Here is a 27,435-nt window from a genome sequence, read left to right on the forward strand (position 1 = left end):
CCGATAACTGCGTCCGGACTTGGCCGAAGAGCGACGGAAGGAGATCGAAGCGAATGAGAAGTCGATCTCTGTCGTGGATCTCTGTGAGGTCGAAGAAGCGCGTGGAGCGAGAGGGTTGCAAGGGGAAATACTCGCCGGTGGAAGAGAGAAGGAAAAAGAAGAGGAGAGCCAGTGGCGTGGAACGACGGAGTGGCGAGAAACGCGGAACGTGGAACGAGTACTCCGGTCGAGGGAACGAGATCGTGGCAGCGGTACGAGGAAGAGCCTTAGGGGCGATCGAGGCGCGAGTTACGCACCTGTCGGTGGGGTGCTTCTCGCGGCGAAGGAGGAGGAGGAAGCGGTGGGGATTGGAGTTTGCAGTTGTGGAGGAGAGGGGACGGCGAACTCTGTGAGTTTTTGGCCGTGCGTGCGTGCGTGCAAGCGCGAGCCTCGTCGAGAGGCGATGCTCGACGAGGACCGGAGCCCTCTAGTCGTATTCTTCTTGCTCTCCGTCGTCGTTCTCGTCTTGTTGGTGCAGTGAGTCGTTGACGCCGCGTGACACGAATGCGGGAGTGCGAGAGAGAGGGAGCCAACCGGGCTTGGCTGCTGCACTCGGAAAGAGGATCGAGCAAGCAGGCTATTTCTGCGCCCGTATAAAATAAGCAGTGAATGAAGGAGGCTGTTTACTGGCGACCGATCTACACCAGATCATCTCTCTCCAATTCCACACAGGGAGAAAGAGAAAACACAAAAACAGTGGCCCCTCAACTCAAAACTTCATCGGTTTGTGTGTTTGTGTTATTTCCCAGGATCTTACTTTGAAAGGTGCATCGAAAAATTAACGCGGGTGGTGGAGAAGTGAAGGACGTTATTCGGTGTAGTAGGTGGATTAAAAAGTGTGGAAGTGTGGATACCTTGGACTGCCCCCCGCCCCCGGCGCTGCCTCCGCGGCGCCCACCCTGGCCCCCCAACAATCTGAGTCCCACGACGCTAAGGAACCTCGGATCCTCGACGTCTTCAACGTCCCTTTCGTCGACGTCCTCGTCAGCCTCATCTTCACCCTTGGCCTCTAGGAGGCCAGCGGAGATCTTCATCAGGAAGCAGTTTCAGGTGCACGAGCTGCCGCCCCCAACGCCGCCGCCGCTGACGCCGCCCAACTATCCTGCGCCTCCACGGCCCCCAAGTCGAATCGGTAAGTTTTTCATCAATTATTTTTCAAAAGTGTTGAGCCATCTACTGGTAAATCCTGATCTTTAGATCGTTCCGAAGTGTTACCAAATTTTTTTTTCTATTTTGATACTTTCCTTCATTTCATTAAGGCCTTAAATACAGTAATTTACTGGACCGAAAAGTCTTTTAAGTCGTAACTTGAGAAATTAAGCCTAATAAAGAGGGTTTATCTTTAGGTGGGTCAACTCGTTCAAATAAGATCGTTGAGATATAAGTGATGGGCCTTTATCATATTAAGGGAGTTAAAGTGAAAGAACTGAGAGTTACTAACAAAATAAATAATTAAGATCACGTAATATCACTATAATGATAATCAATAATCATAACCGAAATCCACAATCAGGATTTATAATCAAAAGTCACAATAAGTCATATTCATGAGCCAAGATTGCAATACATAACGGAGAGTCATCATAAACAAGTGTCACAATCTTAAAGTCAAATTCCATCAGATTGTCATTATTTAATAGGGAATCTTAATCCACAGTCCTAATCGATACTCAAAATTAGAAGTCAGAATCCAAAAGTTAAAGCACGGCAAACATATTATTGAGGTCATACATTCAAATTAATAATCTGAGTGAAAAAAACGCAATTATTTGAGGAAGTATCATTAAGCACACAGAAGCAATTAGAGCATTAAATTGAAAACGATAACTACATAATAGTATCAAATACATTTATACAGTATCAAACTACAGCTAAATTTCGTCTAAAGTCCAGGTTGTTACAAGTCAATAAAAGATTTCTATTGAGACGATAATCTTCATTGTGAGACTCTTCTAGGAACTACCTACCATCCAGATTGTAGAAACAGGATGAAGAGTGTGCAGATTATTACACTTCTAATAATCCATTCAGTGCTATTCTTCAATCTAATCCTACAAATGTTGCCTCTCAAAGACCACAGAGACCTTAAAACTGATTTTTTTTTAAATTGCTGCACTTCTATCAAAAATAACAAAATGATTGTCAGCAACACAAAAGTTTCTTCTTCCAAAAATAGACCCTAATAAGAGTCTTAGCTAGATAAAATCAGAAAAAAATACAGGCTAGAGAAAAATATATATTAAGTTAAAATCTCTCTAGATATTGAAGCAGAGCACCCGTATATATTAAGAAGCAAATATTACCAAGATTTTAAATTCATGTATATCAAAGATATTAAAGGACAGAATCTAAAATATTTCAAACAGATTTTTAATTCTGCAAAAACTACATGCAAACATGACAATTTCTATAAAATCCGAAAGCATTTTTAATCAGAGACCGCCGTTTATTATTTCCGATCCTCGAGCACTCGTCTTTATTAATAATTATTCAATTTACGTGACATCCAGCTTAGAGTCTTTAATATCAATTTTTTCGTTTAATATATAAGAAATATTTAAAGATTTCAAAAGTTAATTTCATTAACATTTGAATGTTGTGCAAGAATCAGAAATAATTTTGGGAATAAATAAACATTAAATATTGTTAATTTGTCAATATTTGTTGCTTTGTGCAGAAAGTAAGACAACAACCTAACATCCATTTTTGTCTAATAATCAATATTCTGTCGAAAATACTCAAATACTTCTCTACATTCTAAAATATCGAAAGGTTCTTTCTCAATTAGTAAAACAGGTGACCTGGTTCTTCTGATTATATTCGATTTAGTTAATTGTCTGTTTCATGAACAATTAATTCTTTATTTCCTCTTTGTCCTCAAACTTTGACCGGGGTCGTTGAGCGGACTCGAAAGTGTCATTACTTTTCATCCGAGTTTGGCAACTCGCCTATCTGCTTGATCAGACTAATTGTAGAAGCAGGTAATCTGGATGTTGAAATCACCCGAGGTCGTTATTCTTAACTTTAGCCTCTAAGCAACTGACTCAACCAGGAAGGCTATGTCAAAATTTAAAAAGAGTAATTCATATTTAAGAAAGCAAATCCAATTTATAAAAAGTTGATGGAAATTCCACATGGTATTGTGAAACGAAAATTAAAGACTAATTGCAGGACTGCTGAATAGTGAGATCATATAAAAACGAAAGAAGAAGTGATAAATCTGGTAATAAATCTCTTATTCTTGGATTCTGTGTTCTTAAGACAAGCCATTGAAGACCCAATGACTCTTAGAGTTATAAATCATTTGAGGCTCAGCTTGAATTATATTTGATCAAGTGATATAAATTATATCTTTCTGTTTTGAACCCTTTATTGATCGTTTAAGTTCTTGTTTATAAACAGTCTTCATCTCATGTAGCTGGAACTAAGCCTTCTAGATCTCTGCAGTCTTTCTAGAACAGAATTGATTAATAAATTGAAGAAACAGCTTCTCCAGCAACTGATGTAAGAGTGCTCGCTCCACATAACTCTAAACTAGAAAGTAAAGTCCCGTGGCTACTTATCACCGTAGACTTTGAATCAGTTTATAGAAGCATTGCAATCAAGCTTTAGGAACGGAAACCCATATGTATTTAAATCCTAAATCCAAAAACTTGTTTATTATTGATTAAAGAACAAGGCAATTATCATGTCCCACAAACAGACAGAAAAATAATCTTCAAGTGGAATCAGAAACCTTTACATCCATTTATATCAGTTTGACAGATTGTTTCATTTTCACGATCACACCAAGCCTCCATAAATCTTTTTTAAAAATATCATCCAATACTCTTTGAATTAATCCGTTTTCGTTGAAACTTCAGCTATGGGAGGACAGGCTTGACAATGTTGAAGGTAGTGAATGAAACGTCAAGAGATAGAAAGTTGCGAGAAAGTCGCTGCTCGTTTCGGTTTGTAACTTGAATAGGTGTGTGTCAGCTCCATCCTGTAGGTGTAAATCGAGTTTGGTAGTATGGAATTGCCCGCGAGTAGGTATGCGTGTACGTGGGGGCACCACTCGCCGATTCTTAGAGAAATTCAGCGTGCCACGCATCGACCTACACATGCTAACACGCACATATACGCGAAGCAGTCGCATGAATGAAACCACGATTTCCACGCGGTCCATATTGGTATGTACGGGCTTCTATGGACCGGCGCTCCTTGGTCGCGAAAGAAATCTTGGGGCCGGTTTCCGAGACGCAAAAGTGCACGCGGGACGAAGGGGCGATCCTCTACGCAGGTGGAGGGATTGCTTTGGCATTCGTGCCGAGCAACGTCTTTTGCGTGGGCGAATCGAGGTTTGTTTTTGCCTCGAGCGTCCTCGGAAATCGTCTCTCGGGACTTGCGATTTGTTGGATGGGTAGAGTCTTGGGTTTTAAAATTGAAAATCTTGCAGATACTTTGTAGGGTGATCTTTATATTCATGAGCAAAACCGCTCATATTCATCATGTTGCTGTGGATTCGTTTTTGATGGAAAGAATTGTTTGCATTTTGAAATGGGAAAATAAGAACTTGCCGATTAACTATAATTTCACATTATTACAAAAAGCTGGAAGAAACGAAGTTGCAGTAGCAAGCAAGAAACGCTTAAAGGGAAAGTATGAGGTTGGAGTATAATTGAATAAGAATTGCATGGCCCCTGCCTAAAACGCATTAAATTACGTAAGTGGAATGGTAAAAGATTAACTTCCAGTCTCTTTACTCGGATAGTCCGCGAAGTTTGGTTGTTTGCAATATCTTTTAGTCTCGAAGGAGGAAATTGTTTATTTATATGGCTGCGGTCGGTCGATCCACCTTACGATTAATTTATCTATCGTTTAGGTGTATCGAAGCCGACCAGTCGAGACAGCCTTTTATCAGAATGTAAATTCCCACTGGTGTCTGGTAGCTCAAATATTTCACACTTCTTGGTTAACCAATTCTCAGAATCAGTGTTTTTGTTTTCTGAATAGTCGGAGATTTGATTCAGTGTCACGATGACACGCAAGAAATCTCGTAAATGTTCACGTTCAGACACTCTGGAGGCTCGATTAGGGACTGTAGGGTCTGAGTGGCTGCATTTTCTTTTCAAGTTTTGCTTTTGTTTTGACATTCGTTTTCAAGAATAGTTGAAGCGTAATCTCTAGCTCGTGTTAATTAACCAATCAAGTTTGATTTTCCAAAGCAAGGAGGAATCCAAGTCCAAAGTTAGCGGTTCTGAGTGTACGGGCATGCGCCACGTTATCTCTGTTTGCCAACCCCGTTATCTCTATCCCCTTTCGTCTTGGCTCTCCAGTCTCTTCCCCACTATTTCTGGAATTTCTTTCTCTCTTTTTCTCACTCGCCTGTACCTTTCTTGCTCTCTTGTACGAGCATGCTCATAATCTACATTCATCATTATACTTCAAATGCTGTGTCCGTTTCTTCGGCTTATCTCCCTTTTATTCATCCCCCTCTCGCATCTCTCTTTCGCGTTTGTTCAATTTCTCGCGACGCCCTCTGTCTCTATCATGTAATTTGTCTGCTCTCGAACTTTCTCTCTCTCTCTGCATTGTGTATCTCATTCTCAAAACAGATACGACTGAGCCGAGGTTTCTCAATTTATCGCAGTTATGATACCGCACCCCGACTAAGAGAGTGGAAATCGGCCGGAAGACTGTCTCGTAACGTGGACCCTAAAGAATTTCCTGTTGTTATCAATACGAAAGGATAGGTGTTGAATTACAAGAGATTAATTCAGAAAATATTGAGAAATCAAGATAATCTAATTAAAGGAATCCGTGGAATTAGAAAATAAGAATCTTTATAACATTATTCGCTTAATAAACGTAGTTCACACTGCCGAACAGTCACCGCTCAATGCGCGTATTGCGTAAGAATATTGCATGTTATGTAAAGTTGAGGACGAGCGACGCTGACCTATGAATAATTTTAATTATCCCGGAATTTTTTAACGAATTTTATCTTTATTTACTGTGTATTCGACTATCGAGAATAGACGTGAGGATACGATAACCGGAAAAGTAGTATCTAAGTGATTACTAAGTAAATATTGTTGTTAATGACCACAGAAAAAGGAGATTAGCTCTTCATCAATGAGCGTACATTTTTATTTCATACATCCTGTTTTATTTATTTTTTTCTGCAACTGGTAGATTCAAGTCCTCTCTTCCTCTTTCTTATAAAAGTCAATATGATTTCATGACATCCGTGAAAGTGCCGCGAGTGCAGCGCGCTTTGAAACCTACTCCCGCACACCCATCCGAAAATAGTTTTTTGACGTGTGTTCGTTCAGTGGTGCTAACCGCACAGTGGGTGTAGGGTGTCATACACGTGCGCACAGACATATCTGTATTCTGTACGTGTGTGGGTGGTTGGGTGGGTGGAGGCCCTGGCCATATGGCGTCCACATTCCATCTCCCGTGAGCCGGCGGCCATAAAGCGACAGAGCGAGATGAAAAGCAGTGGTGAAGAGAAGAAATATACGGGTATGAGCGAGTGAGTGGCAGAGGGGTGGAGGGCAGGAGGCACAAGGACCCGAAGGAGTCGGTTACCTGCGTCCAGCACGACCTTTCGTGGGTCCAACCTCGAATTACCTTTGAGAGCTCTTTAAAAATTCTTTTTTTCCTAAGTTTTCTTACCGCAGCAACGCGCAGCTGCTGCCTCGTGAATTGCCAAAACGAAAGAAACGACTATCGTTCTTGTGGTATTGCTTCTGAAATTCTTCAAAAGGTCCCTTCCAGAACTACACTTTTCTCAACAAACTTTAGCTGCTTCTTTCCTCATGATTCTTTTTGAAAGTCTGGTCTTGAAATTTTCTTCGTTTTCAAATCAGATATGTGACCCACTATCAAGCTTCTAGCGTTCTAAAATCAATAAGACGTCTACTCAGTTCCGGGCGTAGCGTCGAAGTCACTGGCGTTGGAATCACCTGTAGAATTATTATTTTTAATGGGAATATTCTTTTTGAATTTCACCTTAACGTGGAATTGGAATATATTGATAACTGTAAAACGTTATTCTGACTAGGAAGTGGAATATATTAGGTATAAGGCCGTGGCCAGTAATGAAAAGGACCATTTAGTCAAAAATAGCTCGTAAACAGGTGATGCCATGCACGTACGTATACGTTCATTGATAAACTAGTCAAGGAAAAAGAGAAGGAAGTTGGTCGTATGTTTCCTAGAAACCTCTGGAACTGCCTTCTGTTGTTAATGTGTTTGTAGCATAGAATGCACTTAGGCTCATGTGTATATAAGTCTGTTTGAAACATAGACTATTTAACTTTGCTGGCACACCAAGATACTTTCGCGAGCTGCGATCTCGTAATCGTCATTGCATTCAATGACAACTGACGCAGTCGCATTAGGATAGACGTTGATTCACAACAATTCTCTTCTCTGCTGCTTGAGCACGTACCCATTCACCATACACTGCTGTCACTAAAATCGTCGGATTACAAAACGCTTATTGAAATTCATAGCACGGTCACTGGAGGAGTGTTTCGCCAGGCTTGGTTTTTCAAATCGAATAGCAGAGTTGTAGTTTTATCGAAAAATGTTTTCATTCTCTTGCGTGAATTCGAAAGGTCTCTCGATATAAAAACCGTCACCTTGTACTGATACTTCTTTTTACTCGAACACAAAAAAAAATTCCTCGACAGATACTGAATAGAGGCATTTGTGGTTTTACAATATCGAGAGATCGTATTCGTCGTTTTAGTCTTATTCTGAGCTCCGATATTGAGCCGAGAGGGTAAAAAAAAGCGACGGAGCACGCACGCATACCGCGTAGGCGACGTCTGGAGGATATCCGGTGTTGCGTGTCCCTTCAGTAGTACCCTCTCCTTACATCTTTCAAAATTGCCTGCTGCTCGTGTTCCATCTCTCGGGTACCGGTACTCTGGCCCTTTACCCTCTCTGTGTAATAAAACTCTTCTGTTCATCAGAATGAGTTTATTGAACTGGACTGCATAGAAATGTTAGCACATACTTTAAGGACAAGGCCGGGCGAAACATAAACACAAAATCGCAAGGGTATAATTCTTTCCTTCAACAGTCACGCTGTCTGGTTACTTGCTTTTCGCAGTAGACAATTAGCGCTGTTGTTTGAATACCAACAGAAATAGGATCAGCCAAATCAGTATTTATTATCAAGCAGACATCTGAATAAGACACACTTAACCAGAGACTCATGCTCATAACTGTTCAGTGTACGCAAGACCTTAAATAATATTTAATCGTTAACTGCAGTCGACGTATACATAACCTTTTAACGAGTGTATGAGTGAATAAAGAGAGTCCGAGCCAGGGGCAAGAGAGCAAGAGAGATAAGTATAATGACGAAGAGGATTTATCGTTGGCGTTCCTTTTATCTTTCGACACCGCGTATACACTGGCGTGCGTGTTTTCCTCCTCGCGTGCGTAACGGCGATGCCTTGAATGATGATCGTCCCGAAAGTACGACGACCGACCGGCTTCGTACGCCTCCGGGGCTCTCCTCGTCGTCGAGGATGCTCGCCATACACGGCGATAATGTCGTCACGGTAGATTTGCCGATTACCTTAATTCATCCATTAAAGTTTCTGTAATTCTTGCTCCTCCAACTCATCTCGCCTTAATTTTTCTCTCTCGCTTTTCAATCGAGCCTCCTTCTTTCACGCATGCACTGAATCCAGAGGTATTCGAGAGCCGCTTAACGAAATCTCAACGTCCGGGAAGGACTCGAGTTGAGGAATTCTACCCTGAAGGCCGAAGAAATAATATGGTCGGAAGTATTCAGTACATTAGAAATTTCTAGTTGTTTGTCTTCGTTACTTAGTAGAATAAGAGATCAAAAATATCGCTCGCGACCTCCTCAATTGGCTGGGGCCATTATCGCCTAGATTCAGCCCTGGTGGATGGTTGTGTTGTGCATTGAACGATTCGGCAAGCCGTTTGGTGGTATATGAGTATATGCGCAAGTAGTTATGTTTGTACTTGTGTTTCCCCTCGCAGCCTCCCGGCCCCTCGCCCCGGGGTACATAACCGCCCATACGGGCTCTCGAGTAGCGGGTAACCGAGCTTCGCCCATACTTCTCTCTGCAAGTGTGTGAACGCGTAAGTCCAGTGGGCGCGTGTTGGTGAATGTCCATGTTGGCTAGTGTGCGTAAACGCGTAACCGCGGGAGCCAGCAACACCAACAGGTCGCCACTGACTGGAATCACGCTGTCACACTGCGTACAAGAAGCCTCCACTTCTTCGGCCACTCTGCCGGTACCTAGTACCCTCTTCCCCTCATCATGCCCGGTTCTCCATCGTCAGGACTCAAGTCCCCTCCATTCGGTCACGCTCAGTCCCATAAGACCCCTCGTTCATTCCACTCTTCTTGGACCTCTCATTTCTCTCTCTTCCCTTCTCTCTTTGACGAGTACGTTACACTGTAGTTTTTGTATTCAATCTTGAGCATTTCTTGATCCTGAGGATTTTTGCATCGTAAGTATTTCTTCAGCTAAAGCTGTTAAAGTAATGCTACTGTAGGAATGTGGTGTCTTCTAGAATTCTTCTGATTTGATGGTGCCAGCATGGTTCGGGATACTGATGAAATGATCCTCGATTGAAGTATTTTATTGTTAAAGAATAAAACCTACTGTCTATGTCTTATTAGATTTGTATCCAGTAATTGATCTGAAAACTCATCAATTGGATGATATTGGTCCATTGCATATTATCTTAATATGAGTTCCTGTATCCAAATATAATGCGGGAATGTTGTATTGAAGGTTTTACGGGTATATTTCTTGTTTGGAAGATGTTGCAGCTTACAATTAGTTCTTCAGTTTGTTCGCTTTTTAACTGTGATTACTACACCCGTTGTAGAATAAGATGTTTTTCTTATTGCACTAGCATACATCAATTTAACGGAAGTATAGTTTATCAATCCTTCTATTTTAATCTCGATTTTAATTCAATGAAAACATTAAAGTGATTTCTTGCATCTTGTCGACTAAATAAGTGTCAGCTTGAGGCCCACGCATCGCGTGAAGCATCTGTGTCGTGATGTTGCGAGTAGTGAAAGAAGGAAAGGAAAGGGAAAGAGGTGATGAAAAAGAGAGAAAGATACTGAGAGGGTAAAGATCGAAAGGGAGATAGGAGGCAAGTAGAGACAGAAGGAGTGGATATGAAGGTGTTGTGGTGGAAAGGGGACATGGGAGAGGAGGAGAGGTCGCGCGTTATTTTAGAGGTTGCTTGTGGACGTGGGGCGCGAGGAGTCGCGAAGTTTTTGCATGATTCTCGTCCGCCTCGAGAACGAAGGCCGCCCCACGCGGCGATCCCCGTACCAGATGTTCCCGTCTCACCGGGTATCCGTCCTCTTGGTCACAGAATAGAAAATACAGTAGCAACACTCCACGTCGGCGTCTTTGATCTGCCGTAGTCCAAGTCGTTACAGCCGAACGATTATCTGCTGTGTGCACTTAAGCTTCTCAAGTTCTGAAAATGCAAAGAATTCATTGCCTCGGGCAGCATGATACTGAAAAAAGTAGGATAAATGTTCAGAATCTTTTAAATCAGACCAGAGTTATTAGTTTCAGCTACGAAGGCTGCAAATAGTCTAGGTCTAATTTTGAGGCAATTGGTGTTACTTTCAATTGATTATCTGTACTGACAGGCTGAAAATACCTCTACTGCTTAATCCACTGAGAAACTGAATTGCTTTCAATTTGCGAGAAAGTAAAGGGCCTGGTGCCTTCAACCGGAGACTGTTTACTTCAGATTCGAGACGGGGCCGACGTTTTCGCAACGGACCGTAGACTTCTTGTTTCTTGGCACAGCTCCTTCGCAAACTCCTACTACCCAGCAAATATCGCCAAGAGATCTTGGTTGGATTCTGAGGAAGCAGTTTGATGTTTCGTTACGACTCGTATTAAACCGAATTCTGGGATTAACTAATCTCGGGCTTCCAAGCCGTCTGGCAATTTAGGGCCCAGGTGAAGAACCTGGAGTTCACAAAACTGATGGTTTCGGTCATTCCAATGTTTTATCCTATCAGCTTCGAAGAACGAGGCCCAGGTTCTGATAAGATCAGGAATGTTGATCATAATTAAAACCTCCCGACAACTGTAGGATCTGATTTAGGATCCCTAGCTGGAATACGGTTATACATAATGAAGCTATAATAATGCTTCCTACTTGTAGTAGCCCGAGGCTTAGATCTATTAGAAGGCCGATGGTCTCTAATTTGAAACAGAAATTAAATGTCGTCAAATACCACTGATATTACTCATGCTAAAGTAATTCCAAGTTTTACTTTCATTTATTCATTTTTCTTGACAAGATAGAAGGCAGTGGATGTAAATCACTTTCAAAGAGAAATGAAGCTTGTATCAGAGCCGCGATCTACGATTTCGCAGACACCGGGAGATGAAACGACCGGTGAGATCATGTACCTTGTTCGCGAGTTCGAAGAAACGCGCCCAGTGTTTACACTTAGGAATGGACTATGGAATTATTTTGGGCGTGTACGTTTCGCTTGGGATCGAAGCCACGTTCTTGGATCTCGGTTAGCTAGGTTACAGATGTTTAGTCCGGCGTAGCGGAGCCAGCCAGAAAAGCAATCGAGCAAGTGAACGAGGGAACCAGCAGCGGATCCATAGTTTTCGAAACCCCGTGCATTACCTGATTATTCTGTTCATTAAAAGGTCGAGAGTTTCTCACGTCGGTATTTTTCGAAAAGAAGTTTAGAGTTCAACTCGTAGTGACTGAAATGAAGCTTGATATATCTTATTAAGAATGTGCCTTGATGAATGAAGACAAGTTTATTTCTCGTTAGATCTTAATCAGTCCTATCAAGAACTTGATAATCAATCTATCAATTATGCGGCTACAAGGGCCCCAAGAGCATTCGTTTAGTTCACCAATAAGGAAATTCAGCCCTGGGAAGAAGCCAGTAAGTTGAAGAAGCGAGAATGGACGTGCGTAAGCGGGATAAGGATGGGAAATAAGACAGGGTGCGTGACAGAGACAGACGTACTCATGAATGAACGGTGCGCGACGAAGATAGAATTAACGAGTAGGATAAATATAGAACGCGTAGCGCGCCAGAACGAGCCGGCCTCTGCACCATGGCGACTCTGGAATCGTCCAACCAGACCTCGGCCGATCATGTAACGAGATCACGATCGAATCGATTCTGCGCGAGTCGATTTTGAGAATGAGGAATCCGATTATCAGGGTCGAAGGTCATTGGAAGTGCTACCGGGTACGCGAGAGTACTGTTATAAGAAGCCGAGCTACTCTTGTGAATGAAGCAATATTGCTAGTATTATTTTTAACTGGCTATTTCTCGCCATCGACTAATTTTTCATCCACTTCGACTCTGGTCTGATTACTCGATCAATAAATCAATCGATTCCACGTCAAGAGAATATGACGAAGAGATTAAAAGAAAGATAGGTCAACAACCGGTTAGTGTTTATGCTATATCAGTTCGTGGAAACTGTTTCTGTGGACCAGATGAAAGTTGAGGATGAAAGCTGTAGCTTAGTAGGTTTATTGACGTGCATGATCCTATTTATTCATCTTAATTGTCCCCAATACAATCAGGTATCTATAGTCTAGATTTCTTCATCAGTGATTCCAAGTCTCTTCTTCTTAAAACTCAGATAACTCTGACGCTGACTGAGGATGAATCAGCTTTAATACAACTGGTGAATAGAGTAGAAGCAGTTAGTCATAGTTCCTCACTCGAGTAATCCGACTACGGTAGCTAACGCCATGTGGACAGGATCGTGTCGTTTCAAAGAGAAGTCCCAGAACCCTACCTGGTTGCGCGTGCGCTGATTGCAGCAGTCGACCTTCCTGTGGGCCTTGCTACACTCTGTAGACCTGAAAACATCAGCTCTTCCTTTTCCTCTCCATGGTGCGAGTCTTTGACTCCTTCCTGACTGCGGGACCTGGTCATTTGATCCTATGCAGCGGAGAGGTCGAGTCCCTCCCGATTCTTTAACGCCGTTCAATTTCAATCCAAGCACTTTCTCGACTCTACTTTGTCTTGTAAGAATCTCACTACGTGCAAATTGAGTTTTCGTAATGTAGGTCGGTAACGGTTGTAACAGTAGCAGTTGTAGCTACGATTCAATAGTTTTACGCTCTCGATTTCGACATCTTGTAGTTCCTACATGGATCTAGACTAGCTGTGCAAACCACCAGTTGTGCGCTAATGAATATCTACTTACAAGTTATGGTTATTTTAGTGGTGAACTAAACTAAAAGTGGATCTAGAGCTACCTTGCGATCCCATTCGAGATTCCTTTGTTCTCCTGAGTCTATGCGGAAGAAAACAAGTTGATAAAAATTATGTCTCCCTTCGGGATCTTGAAAAAAAGCCGGACGCAGTAATCCTAGCTGAATAGCAACACCACTTATTCTATTGCTGTCGAATTATCATGATGCTGATCATCGTTCTGAGAAGTAAATATTCGACAGGCACTGATCTTTTAGTTCAGTTGAAACGCGACTTGTTCGGACACATCATCACATCATCTGCTCGTCACTCGGTTGCGTGTCGAGCCCTATGGATGAAAAACTGCCGATTCCCTTGAGGGTCGGCATCCGGTATCGAATGGGTCTTTAGAAAGACTCGTCCATTGAATCCAATAGAGAATAGAAAGTGAATAGAAAAGGTTTATAATAGGTTATAAAAATCATAAAGTCGAAAGTCGTGGAATCTGATGTTAACAAAAGTATTCAAGAATTGATTGCCAGTTTAGGCAGAATTGGTACAGGTTGAATTCTTTTCAAATCGGACATGTGCATGTCCAAGTCACAGAATCCCTTTGAAAAATATGCTCTTTTTAAGGGATTTTAGAAACTTAGACGACACGTATATCACCGATTTAGAGGATAAATTTTCGGCTAAAGTTGTGAGTATTTCAATTCTTGAAATAAGGCCGCAGTTTATCGAAAATCGATCGACAATTTTTTTTAATGTTGCACTATCAAAAGTAATATAAATATTGTGTATTTTATATTTCTCGAAGTTCTTCCAATGTTTTGAAATTGGCTAAAATCACCTATAATCTTAAAACATTCCAATTATAACAATCGAATGAGTTTTAAAAATCCCTTAATCTTGAAATATTCTTTGCGTTGCTTATGGAAATTCTACGAAATCTTTCAAATTTCGTGTTTTATTTTTCTAGATTTTTAAAAAGTTGATATTAACATGGTGAACATTCAAAATTAACATCCAGTTTGTACGGCTTAACGTCTATAGATTACTGCCTCAATTTTTTAAATCCAAAATCAGAAACGGCATAATCCATTTTTTTACTGTATATACCGGTTTCTTATCTTTGTTCGATTTGGAAACAAATGTAAATATTGATTTTTCATAAACATCAAATAAATTTTATCTTTTCCACAAAAAATGTCATTAAATCGGTGAAGTGCATGTCGTCTGAACTCCCTTGAAAATCAACATATTTGATACCGAAAGTATTCTGTGACTTGGGCCGATTTGAAATAAATTAGCCAAATAATAAAATTGAACTATTTTATTATTCAATCCTTCTGCAAATTATTCAGCTCTATTGCGAGTCTGCAATTATTATTATTATTATTTGCAGCACAAAGAATTATTATGTTTTCTAAAACTAGCGGTGATTTTGTAATGAAGCTTTTCATTATTGACGTACAAATTTTCCGAAGCTTTGATTAAAATCTGCTAAAGATATAGCACGTGTCTTTTACCTCTTGGATTTTGTTGATAAAATTGCTTGCTATAAAGAAAAACAGCATTCTATTTTCTCGCAGAATTTTTTTATTTCTTTAATCTGTTTTCTTGAGATTCGTCTCTTTTATTAAAGTAGTTTGTATCAGAAAAACGATGCTTGGCTTGGATTAGTCCAACTTTTCTTAGAAACTTTTTGCTAACTATAATGAAACAAAATTAAAACGTGAATATCTCGAAACAGCTCCATTTTTCGCGGGATCCATCCTACTGTTTTGTAATCTCATGTTCACTTCTCCGGAAGTGCAACGCACCTGAGTAAGGCTAGCTTTCATCTATTGCAGCTGCATCAGTGTCCAGTGTTTGGAAGACACTTTTGATTGTTTCTAGATGTTGTTTCAAATCTGGCGCCCAAAAGTAATGGCCGTTGTCGTTTTAGTTGTAGTTGAAGAGGGGGTGACGACTGGACACGCAGTGGTAATGCTTTCATTCAACTCGAAACTTGAATGATAGCTTCCATCCATTCATAAAAAGCTCGAGGCACAACTTTAATTTGTGGAGAGGCCGTCAGATGGCGGCAGTTCCTTGCCTCCGTTGCTCGGCACCTCCTTCCTCGCTATGCTGCTGCGCCCCTTCCTGAACATCTTCCCTTCCCTAGCCCTCTTCCTCTTTCACTCAATTCGCTAGTCAGTCGCTCGTCAGCGGTTGTTGTGCGTGTTTCTCTTTTCAATTTTCTTCCCGCCAAATTCATCTACCCCATTAAAACTATTCGCATTTAAAGCTTCCGGTATTGATCGAAGAGACTTATTGATTAAGGTCCATCTGGTAATAATTGGATTTTGAAAGAATAGTACTTACTGTGTGTAATTGTGATAACTGTGGGTCATAAATGAAAAAATATGGTCTACTCTTCCCAGTGAAAATCACGAGATTCCGAACATAACCTCTTGACGCGCTCAGGGAGCCCCACTTCCGGTCATGTCGCGGACGTTGTGAGTGCCTTGGTGACTTGGAGGTTTAATAAATCTACTCTTATGGATTTGTGCTAATTGAATCGGATGTGAAACTGCATTTTGGATTACTGCTTGTCCCATGAATTTCCAGTAAGTTTAATGTAGGATAGTTTGATCTAGATTCTAGGATAGTTTGACCCAGGATAGGGGGTAATGTGATTTGGGCGTGGGTTCAATTCTGTATTAACACCTATTTCCTCAACTTTTTAATAAACTGTATGATATAAAATTGGTTTAATTCAGAATTTTATCAGGTAGTGAATATTAGTTTCTACTAATTAGTATACCACCCTGGAACTCATATCAAATGAAAGCACGGATAGAAATTGATGTTTAAATCTAAATATTAAAGACTCCTTACATCCAAATACTAAATTTTAGCATCGTTTGTTTCAATGTGTCTTAATTTGATTTAATTCATACAATGCATAAAAAAGTGTTATAAACCTGCAAATGATGTTTTGAAATTTGTATTGTAAAAATGGTAAATGTAATTAAATATTTTGAAATGGTATCTGAAAAAAGTCTTTTTTTAATCTACTAGGAAACAATAATACAAAATTATAAATTAAACAAATATTTTTATTTTAATTCACGTTTTTTTTTAAATGTTTTAATCATCACGAAAGTTTTTGTTTCTCAGTAAACAGAAGAAATGTGAGGTTCACCATATTCACATTTTGCCCAAACTATGCATTTCACTCAATAAAAATTTTGTTTTAACATTTTCAAAATGTTTTAAATTAGTCTACAATTTGTTTGTTTAATTTTCCATTTGTTATTTTAGTTCATTAGAAAAGAACTGTACATTAAAACAGTGCGCCACCATTTTTAAACTGATGGGAAATTTTTTTCAAATTTCGAAATAAAGGAAGGGAACAGAAGATATAAATCAATTTTAGTTTTTTTTGTCAGGTGAAACGATTCGATTAATTTTAACATTTTCACTTCGCCCTATTATACATTTTCTTAATTTTTAATAGAAATAGGAAATTACATATTTATTAAGTTTTTGCAAATTGTAAATATTCGTTCGTGTTTCATAAATTCATCATTTTCTATGAAAAAATTGAACATTAAAATTGTATTTGCATGTGTGTAGATTTTCATAATTATTCTTATAAACTTTTTATTTTTGATACAAAGTCATAAAACTTCATAATCATTCATCAAAAACCTTGATTTTTCATACTTTGATCTTTTCTATGACGAACTATGTATTAAAATTGAATAGAATTGACTGATTTAAAAAAAAGTAAACCTAGAAAAGTCATTTAATCTTAAAACTGGACTTCTAGAGCAAAAAATATTGTTTCAACTACAATTTGAAATAATATGTTTGAAGTTTCTTTTGGTAATCTAATTTTTGCCATATAAACAAGCATCCAGAACTTCAAGCACATCATGAATGTCTAGACTAGAATCTAGATGTTTCGGATAAACCGATAAACGTCCATTTTTCTCCGTGCGCGTTCTCGAAATTCTGAAAAGAAAAAAAACAGCCCAAGGAATTCAAAGAAATCCGTCTCATTGCCCAGATTTTGCTTGCTGCAGAGAATTTAAACAGTATCTCTTGGCTCGTTAGAAATAAGAAGATAAACAATAAAAAGCTTAGAAGGAAAAGATGGAGAGAGAAACAGAAACAATTCCCACATTATATTATCGCTTACAAAATTTCGCGTCTATCGGTCTGTATAGTGACTAAAAGCTTTGACCTATGGCAATCGGCTGCCGATAGTCACATTCCTTTCAGAACGGCTTGAATGGTCTGCTTGTTTCTGTGGCCTTAAACGTGTGGTGCGGATATGAACGCTGCATTTGCAATCACCAACCAAGAAAACAACCTCTTCTTCTCCATATTTCTACATCTAACATTTCTTTCCTATTTTTTTTTCTTTTTTTTTACAATCTAGGCTTATTTCGACTTTTAGAATTGAACCTCAGTCTTGCGTGACGATTGATTTCCACATGAATTTTGTTTGACTTTAAAATGTAAGTGATGTAAGAGATGCATCGCATGTCCATAAATATCTATCGAGGTTGCAATGCAAGACAGTACCGAGATTGTGGATGTTATATTCAGATCATTTTTAAATCCCACACAATTCGTGAGGAATGTAAACCGTTTGAATTGGCAAGTATGAACCTCAAGGACGGTTTAGGCAAATAGATGCGCGACAGCTGATTCTTTTGTGTAAACTCCTAAATGTGTCAGTACCGTTCTTAAGTATGTACTTAAGAAGGAATGTTCATTTTTGAAAATTTCAAGATAGTGAGTTAAGATATAGCTGGAATGATAAGGGCCGTGGGTTGATGTAATTAAATTCAGGGATCAATCCGTTACGTAAAATGATGGTGAGATTTGGTCGTGCATAGTACTATTTCCAGGACAGAGTGGGCGTCCGTCGCAATCGTTTTCTTCGTCGACGACGCCGTCTCGATCTTGAGATCCGGTGGTTCATCCCGAAGAGTAGGCGCCCGGGAGTCCGGTGGGCGCCCACGAGTCCGATGAGCACCCACGCGAATACGCCAGCCTACTTTGATCGTGATTCTCTCCGTTTGGCGTCAGGAATTTCGCATTCTAATTCATGTCAGATAACAACTCATATTTTTCATTTTTTATCTCTTGAGAAGTCAACAAACCACTTCCTCGATCAAAAGATGCCAGCTTACTATTACGATAAAAAATATTCACAATAAAAAGCACAGTGACTTCAGCGACAGCACGTGTAGGAATCTACAGCACGTGTACTATCTACATTACGTGTAGAATATACACGTTTTGATCTGGGTAGATAGTAGAAAAAAAATATCTTCAAAGCTGATGTTGTGTCTTTGATTTCGATGTGTACAGAACACCTTGCCTCGTAAAGAAAGACGATAGGAAGAAATGTTTTATATTAATGATTGAGAGATAAAGTTCAGAGAGCGAATATGATTCTTTATCACTTTTGCAAAGCAATACCTATTGTTCTTCTCCAAACACCAGTTCCACTGAACAACTTTTATGGCTTCATTTGATAACCTCACTCAGAAAAGAATTGTCTGAAATTAATGATACTCTTTCTTTAAAATAATTTTTTCATTTAATCAAAAATAATGAATTGTTGAACAATAATTAATTTTACTGGACGGTGTTGCTTAATTTCAAATCTTATTCAAATATTGCTTCAGTTTAAAATATTCCGTTTTTAACCCAATCAATTTGTAATTTTCCAGTATTCAGCAACGTTTGATTATTTAAAATGAGCAACTACAAATCATTTTTTTTTAAACTAATGAATTTGAAACTTAGTGGTTTGAAATAGCCTTGATTCATTAAAATGCCAGAGAGCTAAATTTAAACATTGGACGTAACAATTTTAATTGTTCTATTACATCATTTGTAATTTGCAAGTTAGAACTTTGATGTATAAAAACGATTCACTTAAAAAAATTGTATTGTAGAATTTTTATTTCTTTAACTTAAAATTACTTAAAATGATATCATATTGACCCTGTAAAAATGTATTCATTTATTCTTCAGTTTCGATAATTGAAAATGATCAATTTTGTTATGTAATTTGAACAAAAGAAAAAAAGTTTGTAGGTTGGCATGGATTTGAAAATTCAAATTAAAAAATTCTATTTGTTAAAACATTATGGAAAATTTTGTTCACATGATATATTGCGAGGTCTTGGAATGAACCAAGGTGATTCAAATTCAGAGTTGCGAAACTTTAAATATGGATCTGGTCTCTGAAGCAATGCAAGGTGCATAGGGAGGATCCCAGGAAAGGCAAAAACCTGATCTGGCTTTTTGGGAGTTGTATTTTACCTGTTGTCGGGATCGGAATACTCACAATGAATCGGGATCAAACGGATCTCGAGCCACCATCTGTCCAATGCGGTCTTGCGCGCATCTGCCTCGCTTCTCTAGCTAGAAGTCTCATTCATACCACGGACTGACTTTACCTGAACCCGAGGTATCTCTCCTACCTTCCCGACATTCTTTTGTTGAATATCACCCGCGTCCTTCCTCTCCACGAGCACAATCATGAAGGATTCTTTCCTCGAGATATACGTGTAGGCATGTCCTCCTCTGCGATTCTTCCTCACAAAGAAAAAAAGAACGAGTCCCGAAGAGCTGGTCATCTTAGCCGCGATCACTCTCGGAATCCATTCGTGCCCATTTGTATACTTCTACGCCGGATACATGCATTTTCCTTTTTTTTTTTCCCCTCCTCTCACAGGAAACACAGCGATAAATAAGACTCTTGCGTATTTATGATGTCTGCTTGATGCTATCTAATGATCCTTGGACAATTAAGTGACTTTTCGAATGGAAGTCTAAACCTACCTCATAAATATACGATTTGGCATTAAAAAAAACTTTCCAACAAAGTTCTTGATGCAGTTGCACCAAGAGTGACCACAGTGTGTTATTATGTTTTTTTTTTACGATTTGGTTTTCTAAGTTCTTGAAGCATTGATTCTAAGAGTGATTAGTAAATGTGTCATTTTTTTGTTGCAGGTGGGGATGAAGCGCGCGTCGCGAGGGCGGGAGGAAGCGGTCGCGGAGCACCCTGCAGTACCCTCGCTAATGGAACGCCGTCGCCGAGAACGCTACCTCCTCGCGCGGGCTGGGCAGTGCGTACAAATACAGTTGACTCCTCGCCTCTTCTGCCAGCAACAGCAGCGGCGGCACCATCAGCAGCAACAACAACACCAGGAGCAACAGCGGCTGCGGCACAATGGGGTAGCGAGCGAGCACCTATTTCGTCGCTCTCATCAACAAGATTATCAATCGCGAGTCCAACGACAGGAACATCAATCGCATCCACCACGAACGCGAACGATAGACATCAGCAGCACGATAATCAGCAGCACCTCCATCATCACCTCCAGCAGAGCCTCCTTACGAACCGTGCCGTAGCAGCCGGTGGCGCGAGGAGCTGCCGTAACGACAGCCTCGATTTTAGAGGCGGCTCGGTCCTAATGTCGCGGAATGCGGCCTCGCCGCCATCGCGGCCGCCCTCTTCTGCCTCATCTGTTTCGACATCCTCGAGCAACCTGGCCCGCGTGCACGGCCACGACCATAATAGACCTCTTCCACCTCCGCGATTACCGGATACGACGGGGACGTCGAACTTTGTACCTCTAACTGCGCCACTTGCGCCTCTATCCACTTCCAACAGCTTCAGGACCAATTCCCGGACTCCAGTGACGACCTCGAATCGAGTTCAGAATGGAGATACGATCATCAGAAGTGTTGACCTGGGTACGGGTACTGGCACCACGAGGAATCGCTCCTCGAACGAGTCACCCAGGAGTCCGATGGGCGAGGTGACACTGACTGTGCCGAGACCCGACGGCGATCGAATTGTCAATGAGTACGTGGAGACGCCGTTTAGGCCGATCCTTGGGCAGAGTCAGGACAGGGTCTCGGCGGACGGTACCAAGTGTCCGAAGACGGAAAGGAGGTACCATCAACAGCAGAAGGCGACACAGCATCACAATCGTCATCATCGGAGTCCACACCGGCGACAGAACCAGCTGCTGCAGTCTGCTTCGCCAGTTGGGAACACCATCACCAAGCAACCGGTTTCCTTCACCAAGGAACCATCCAACGCACTGGGCTCGCCAAATTCGAGGGGGGATCCCGCTGGACTTTCCATCATGTGTGACTTTTGCGGCAGGTGTAGGTGCGAGTCCTGCCGAGAACCACCGCCACTGCCGAGCAGATGGCTCTGCGACAATTCGTGTTTCTGTTCCGCGGAAACCGCACTGGACTATGCTTCCTGTTTGTGCTGTGTGAAGGGTCTGTTCTACCACTGTTCCGACAGCGGGAGTGGTGTCGAGTCCGAGGGGGGAAGCTGTGCTGATGAACCTTGTTCGTGTACCGGGTCGCGGAAAACGGCCAGGTGGGCCTGTCTTGGGGCACTCACACTTGTTCTACCGTGTCTACTGTGTTATTGGCCCTGCAAGGGTTGTGTTGCGGTTTGCGAAGCCTGCTACGCGAGGCACGCGGCTCAGGGTTGTCGGTGTGACCCCACGACATTGGGGAGGCACCATCCTGGCGTAGGTGTTCTCAGGGACTCTAGGGATCCAGAGAAGCGACTTCTCGATCCCGTAACACCCGAGATGTAGCCGCATTTAAGAGTTGATGCGAGGGACCGGATGTTTAACGAATGTATGTTGAGGTAAAAAACGTAAGTTATTTATTATTCAGTACAGGGAGAAACACGACAGGCGCGCGAAGAGGCGCTCTCGTAGACTCGATCGACGGAAATTCGTTTACGCATAGATAGCATATATATTATAAATATATAAATATTATATGAAGAAGCAGAACTAAAATATATTGTATATTACATTTGTATAAAGAACAAACTTTTCTACAGTTAATTTATTCGAGTGCGTATCGCGAGTATAATCACAGACATCGGGCGATAGAAAGGAGAGTAAGACGAGTGGGCGAGGTAACTTGGTACCCAGGAAGGTGGAGAAACTCAAGCTCTTTAAGACACTTGGAACAAAAATTGAGTTGATTCAATGAAGTAGAATTCTTTTGGTACATTTAAAGTCATTTTTTTTCTCAGTGGAGGATCATGTTTTTGAACTGTTAGAAATGTTTGCAATTTTAGTATACATGGGCAAATTATATATCCTATATTTTTACTGGATTCATTACATTTTGCAAGTTTATTATTCTTACGTATACTAAATTTCTTTAATGAAGTTATATGCATACTAAATCTATCAAGTGTGCAGTAAATTTCTTTTACCTGTATGAGCAATTCCAGGATAAACCGAAAGAGAAGAACAATATTTTCGAGAAGTTGGATCATGTGGAAGAAGAGGAACATGGTTTTTTAAACATTTATGTCTTTTCGGACTCTAAAATTAGTATACATATAAATTAGTATACGCGGATGAGCTCCAATGCGCCATCTATTTTTTCAATACAGTCAAAATATGAACTCGCGACAACAGATAAGATTTTAAAAATGCCCTTTAATTTGGGCTTAAAACCAATTTTTTAAAATTATGTTGCATAGTTTGATGTATGATAATTTAAAGTATTTTATATATGTTTCAACACTTTATAAGCTTGAATTAACTTACCTTGACGTAAAAATGAACTTCAAATAAATTTTTAATAATATATGCATGGAATATTTACTATCTAAAAAATTATAACCTAAAAGTTAGGTAGGAATTCATATTTCATTTCTGATCGTGTATAATTCATATTTCTTGCATATTCTGAACCAAATATTTTGCTATGTGAATTAACTAAAGTTCATTTTGGCTTATGGTGTGTTGAAACTTATATCACCTTGCAAAATAATTATTTTCTTGGCAAAAATAGTTTTAACAGGAAATATGTTTTTTCAGTGAATACGATGCAAAATTTATATGCAACACTTGATGGTTAAATTGTTTTAAAGTCCAATTTCAAATGCAACTTAAAAATTCTACCTCGTTTCAATAGTTTGCGACAGCGGCGCGCCAAATATCTCAGATCCTAATACTAAATTATTTGAATGTACTAAATTATATGAATATGCGAAATTTACTTAACTTTGGTATACTAAATTTAATTTAATGTTTTTCATTCTTACTTCCATTACATGTATACAAAATCCAGTGCAGATTTTTCTAACAGTGTGCCTGATACCCCACTCTACTCGATAAGAGCAGAGTGTGTGGTACTGGCGGCCAATGGCGATTGCAACCTCATCATCTCGTTTTGTATGAAACTTCTCTGGAGGTTTGATAAAAAAACGAGCAAGGTCAAGTTGCGACGTTTTTTTTCAAATTCAAATTTTTTAAAGGAGACTTCCGGTTCCAAGTGTCCCTCGCCCAATGGGGATGTGTGCGTACTTGCCTGCGTGTTCGGAGAGGGGATAATGGATGAGAAAATGAGGTGTGTGTGTGTGTGTGTGTGAGTGTGTGAGTGAGTGTGAGTTCTTAGGAAGACCGAGGTAAGGCGTAGGATGGAGGGTCTGAGGGAAGGAAATGACGGTCGTGTTGACTCTATTAATTTTTTTCCAGTATTATCTAGTCTTGCGAACGTTTTGTCAACGTGAAACTGAATAGGCTTTTTTCGAGCAAACGCGAGTGCGGAAAGGACGAGAGACGAAGGTATTCGTCGAGCCTTTCTCGCAAGTCGGGGGTTGGGATATGTGTGCGCGCGAAACTGTTAATCGAGAAAGAATGTTGTGCGCAAGGTTGTTGTCTTAGACGAATTCTGACTTGTCAAAGCGACACTGCACTTTTGTAATTAATTATCGTACGTATTTATAACGAATGTGTAACTAATTTAATAAATTATTCTCCGTGGGTCTCTCACGCTTTGGACTAAATTCGGACTGAACGGACTCAAGCTTTAGAGAGTGTAGGTGCGAGAGAGAGAGTGAGTGTGATGCAAAGATAGCGCCACCCCGTTGCGAGAAAAGCGGACCTGAGCAACGCTAAACACACAAAATGTGCTTATACTCTATTCCCCGCGAGACAAACCAGCAGACGCGCATCTTTACGTTATTTGGGTGGAGATATTGTCAGAGAAGGAGTTGCCTGGATTGAAAGTGTCCATTATTAAAGCAGGCAATCAATTTTTTTTTTTATGACGTTCAAGAAGCGTGCGGGTCAAGTCTCTTTATGAAAGGCTTCTCTCTTCCTCGAGAGATTAGAGTACAGTAAATTGTACTTTCTTCCCTGCAGACGCGCATCTTGACGTATTTGGGCAGAGATATTGTCAAAGAATGAGTTGCCTCGATAAAAATTTCCAATATTGAAGCAGGCGTTCAATTTTTTTAGTGACGTTCAGAGACCGTGAACGTAAGTTGGTCCTGTGGGTTATTCTCTTATGGAATAGAGTATAGGTCGTGGATAAATTCACCATGCTCGTGATCGAGGACGCCAGGACGAAATTTTCCAAAATTTTCTTTCAGATTGTACGCTCTGAAATTGTGTTTTTCTTTTTTTCTTTCTTTTTTCTTTTTAAATAAAAGTCGTCGATGACGAGCTTGGGAATTAGGTGGAACAACGCGTAACGAAAAACAAACTACTATTCTCTGTATGCGGACATGTTGATGTATAAAATAATACTAGCTAGGTAGAGTCCAATCCATTAATCGCTCTGTATATGTCTTGTAAATATATATTTGAAAAAAGTCGACTAAACGAAATCGTCATTCATACCAACTTCTTAGCGTAAGTCTTAACATTAAGTCTGCGAATGCCAAGAATTAGAATGGATTGTGCACAAGTTGAGTTCTGTTTTAGCAGATTTTAACAGTATTTTGTAATAAATAATATACTATTTATACTATATCGTTTATCTTTTGTGCTGAGTTGCTGAGTTTTAAGATGATCCTTGAAGTTCCCTTCTCATGCGTAATGGTCGGTCGTAGTTTTATTATTTAATAGTTGCTTCTTAATTTGTTTTTAATTTTACGTCTCTGGGAAGGGTTTCAGTTCACTTTTTGGCTTGTTGCGCCTCGAGCGATTCGGAATTGATGAAGGCAGTGAATGGAAGTGAGTTTTCGGCGGGGAATAATCTTCATTGAAATCTAGGAATCCGACCGAGCTGGGTTTCAAGACCCTCTGGCTCTAAGAGTCTAAGGCTTCGGCATGAGAGCGGACGTGACGTGTCTCCACAGTATCGTCGCTGGTTCCTCTTCTATATTCTATAAGAGCTGCAATGGGAGACTGAAAAGAACGACCCAGCGAGAGAGAAAGAGATTGTGATAATCGAGCAGTGGAAGAGATCTTCAGGGATGGCCACTCTGAACAGTTTTTAGGTCCTAATTGTTGCTCGATTTCTTCAGATATTGAAATTTGAAAGATAAAAAATATAATTTTTTTAAGAAGAGATATCGAGTACTACAAAATAAAACATCTGGAATAATAATCATTTAATCTTCTTTGCAATTATGATCAAGATTCTCTCATATTTTCAACGAGAGATGAATTTTTAACAAATACAAATTTTCTAGTCAAGAAAGAAAAAAAATTTGAAGAACAAAGTATATTTTCAACCAAGCAACTGTATTTTTTAACCAAAAAAGAGGAAATTGTAAACAAAAAAGATCAGTTTTTTAAACCATAAAGTCCAATTTACAACTGAAAAATATGAATTTTGAACCAAAAAAGGAAAAGCTACATTTAGTTTTAAAAAAATAAGTAATTTTAAAATAAAAAAAAACGAATTTTTATTAGATACATAACATAAAATATAACTATGTAATTAAAAATTCACTTTTTTGCCAAGACTTTATATTTTTAGGTTGAGAATTCAACTTTTTTATATAGAAAACTGGTCTTTTTGCATTAAAAATTCAATCGTTTTTATAGGTTTGAAAATTATTTTTTTTTAGTGGAAATTTAACTATTCCATTTTTGGTTGAAAATTGTTTTACTTTAGTTTAGAAATTCAACAATTTGCTTCGAAATTTTTATAGTTTGTTGATAATTCCTATTTTTTGCTAGAAAAATAATCTGCTTGCTTGAAAATATTAAAATATCTTTTTTGGGTTAAAAACTCATTTTTATAACTTAAAATAGAACTATTTGATTGGAAATTAACTTTTTTTTTTGTTAAAATTTCATATTTTAAGGTTGAAAATTCAACTGGTTTTTTGTACAAAACTCGTCTTTTTGTATTAAAAATTCAATAGTTTTTCTGCATTTTCAATTAATTTTTTCAACTGGAAACATAGCTATTCCATTTTATGTTAAAAAAGGTTTTTCTTTAGTTTAAAAATTTAACAATTTGCTTCAAAATTCTTTTTACTCAAAAAATTACCTTGGTAAAAAAATTCAAGTTTCGGTTAAAAATTTATTATTTTGTTGAACGTTTCTTTTTGGGATTAAAAAGAAATGTTTTGAACTTAAAATATAAACATTTGTTTGAAAATTTTTTTGTTCTAATTTCATCTTTTTAGGTTAAAAATTAAACTGTTTTGTGTATAAAATTCGTCTTTTTGGATTAAAAATTCAATATTTTTTCTAAATTAAAAATGAATTTTTATGAGTAGAAATATAACTATCCAATTTTTGATAAAAAAATGTTTTTATTTAGTTTAAAAATTTTTTTCAAACTTCTTTTTTCTAGAAAAATAATCTTCTTGTAAAAAATTCAAGTTTTCGGTTAAAAATGTATTGTTTTGTCAAAAATGTCTTTTTGAGATTAAAAACAAATTTTTTAAACTCAAAATATAACTAATTAATTGAAAATTAACGTTTAGGTTAAAAAGTATACTGTTTTTTTTAACAAAAATGCGTCTTTTTGTTTTGGAAATTCAATAGTTTTTTTTATTTCAAATTAATTTATTCAAGTGGAAATTTACTATAACATTTCTGGTTAAAAATTCATTTGTCTTTAGTTTAGAAATTTAACAATTTGGTACAAACTTTCTGTGGTTTGCTGAAAATTTTTCTATTTTGCTAGAAAAAAAATCTTCTTGGGTGACAAAAATTTAACTTTTTGGTCAACAGTTCAATTATTTCCTTGAAAAATTCTTTTTTTGGTTAGAGTCTAATTTTTGTAACTAAAAATATAACTATTTGATTGAAAATTAACTTTTTGTTGAAAAAAAATCTAATATTGGGTTCAAAATTCATGTAATTTGTTAAAAATTTCTTTTGGGGTTAAAAAAGAAT

The 27,435-nt window shown here is 39.0% G+C and overlaps 1 protein-coding gene across 1 annotated transcript; it reads left to right on the forward strand.

Moving 5' to 3' along the window:
- The first annotated feature begins 648 nt into the window (after positions 1–648).
- On the forward strand, positions 649–25,097 carry LOC117173745 (protein sprouty). Its single transcript, XM_033362385.1, has 3 exons — positions 649–762; positions 805–1,171; positions 20,297–25,097. The coding sequence occupies exons 1-3, from the start codon at positions 649–651 to the stop codon at positions 21,910–21,912; spliced, it is 2,097 nt and encodes a 698-aa protein (XP_033218276.1). The 3' UTR covers positions 21,913–25,097.
- The last annotated feature ends 2,338 nt before the right edge of the window (positions 25,098–27,435 follow it).

Source organism: Belonocnema kinseyi, chromosome 5 (genome assembly GCF_010883055.1).
Source record: "Belonocnema kinseyi isolate 2016_QV_RU_SX_M_011 chromosome 5, B_treatae_v1, whole genome shotgun sequence".
Classification (NCBI taxonomy): domain Eukaryota; kingdom Metazoa; phylum Arthropoda; class Insecta; order Hymenoptera; family Cynipidae; genus Belonocnema; species Belonocnema kinseyi.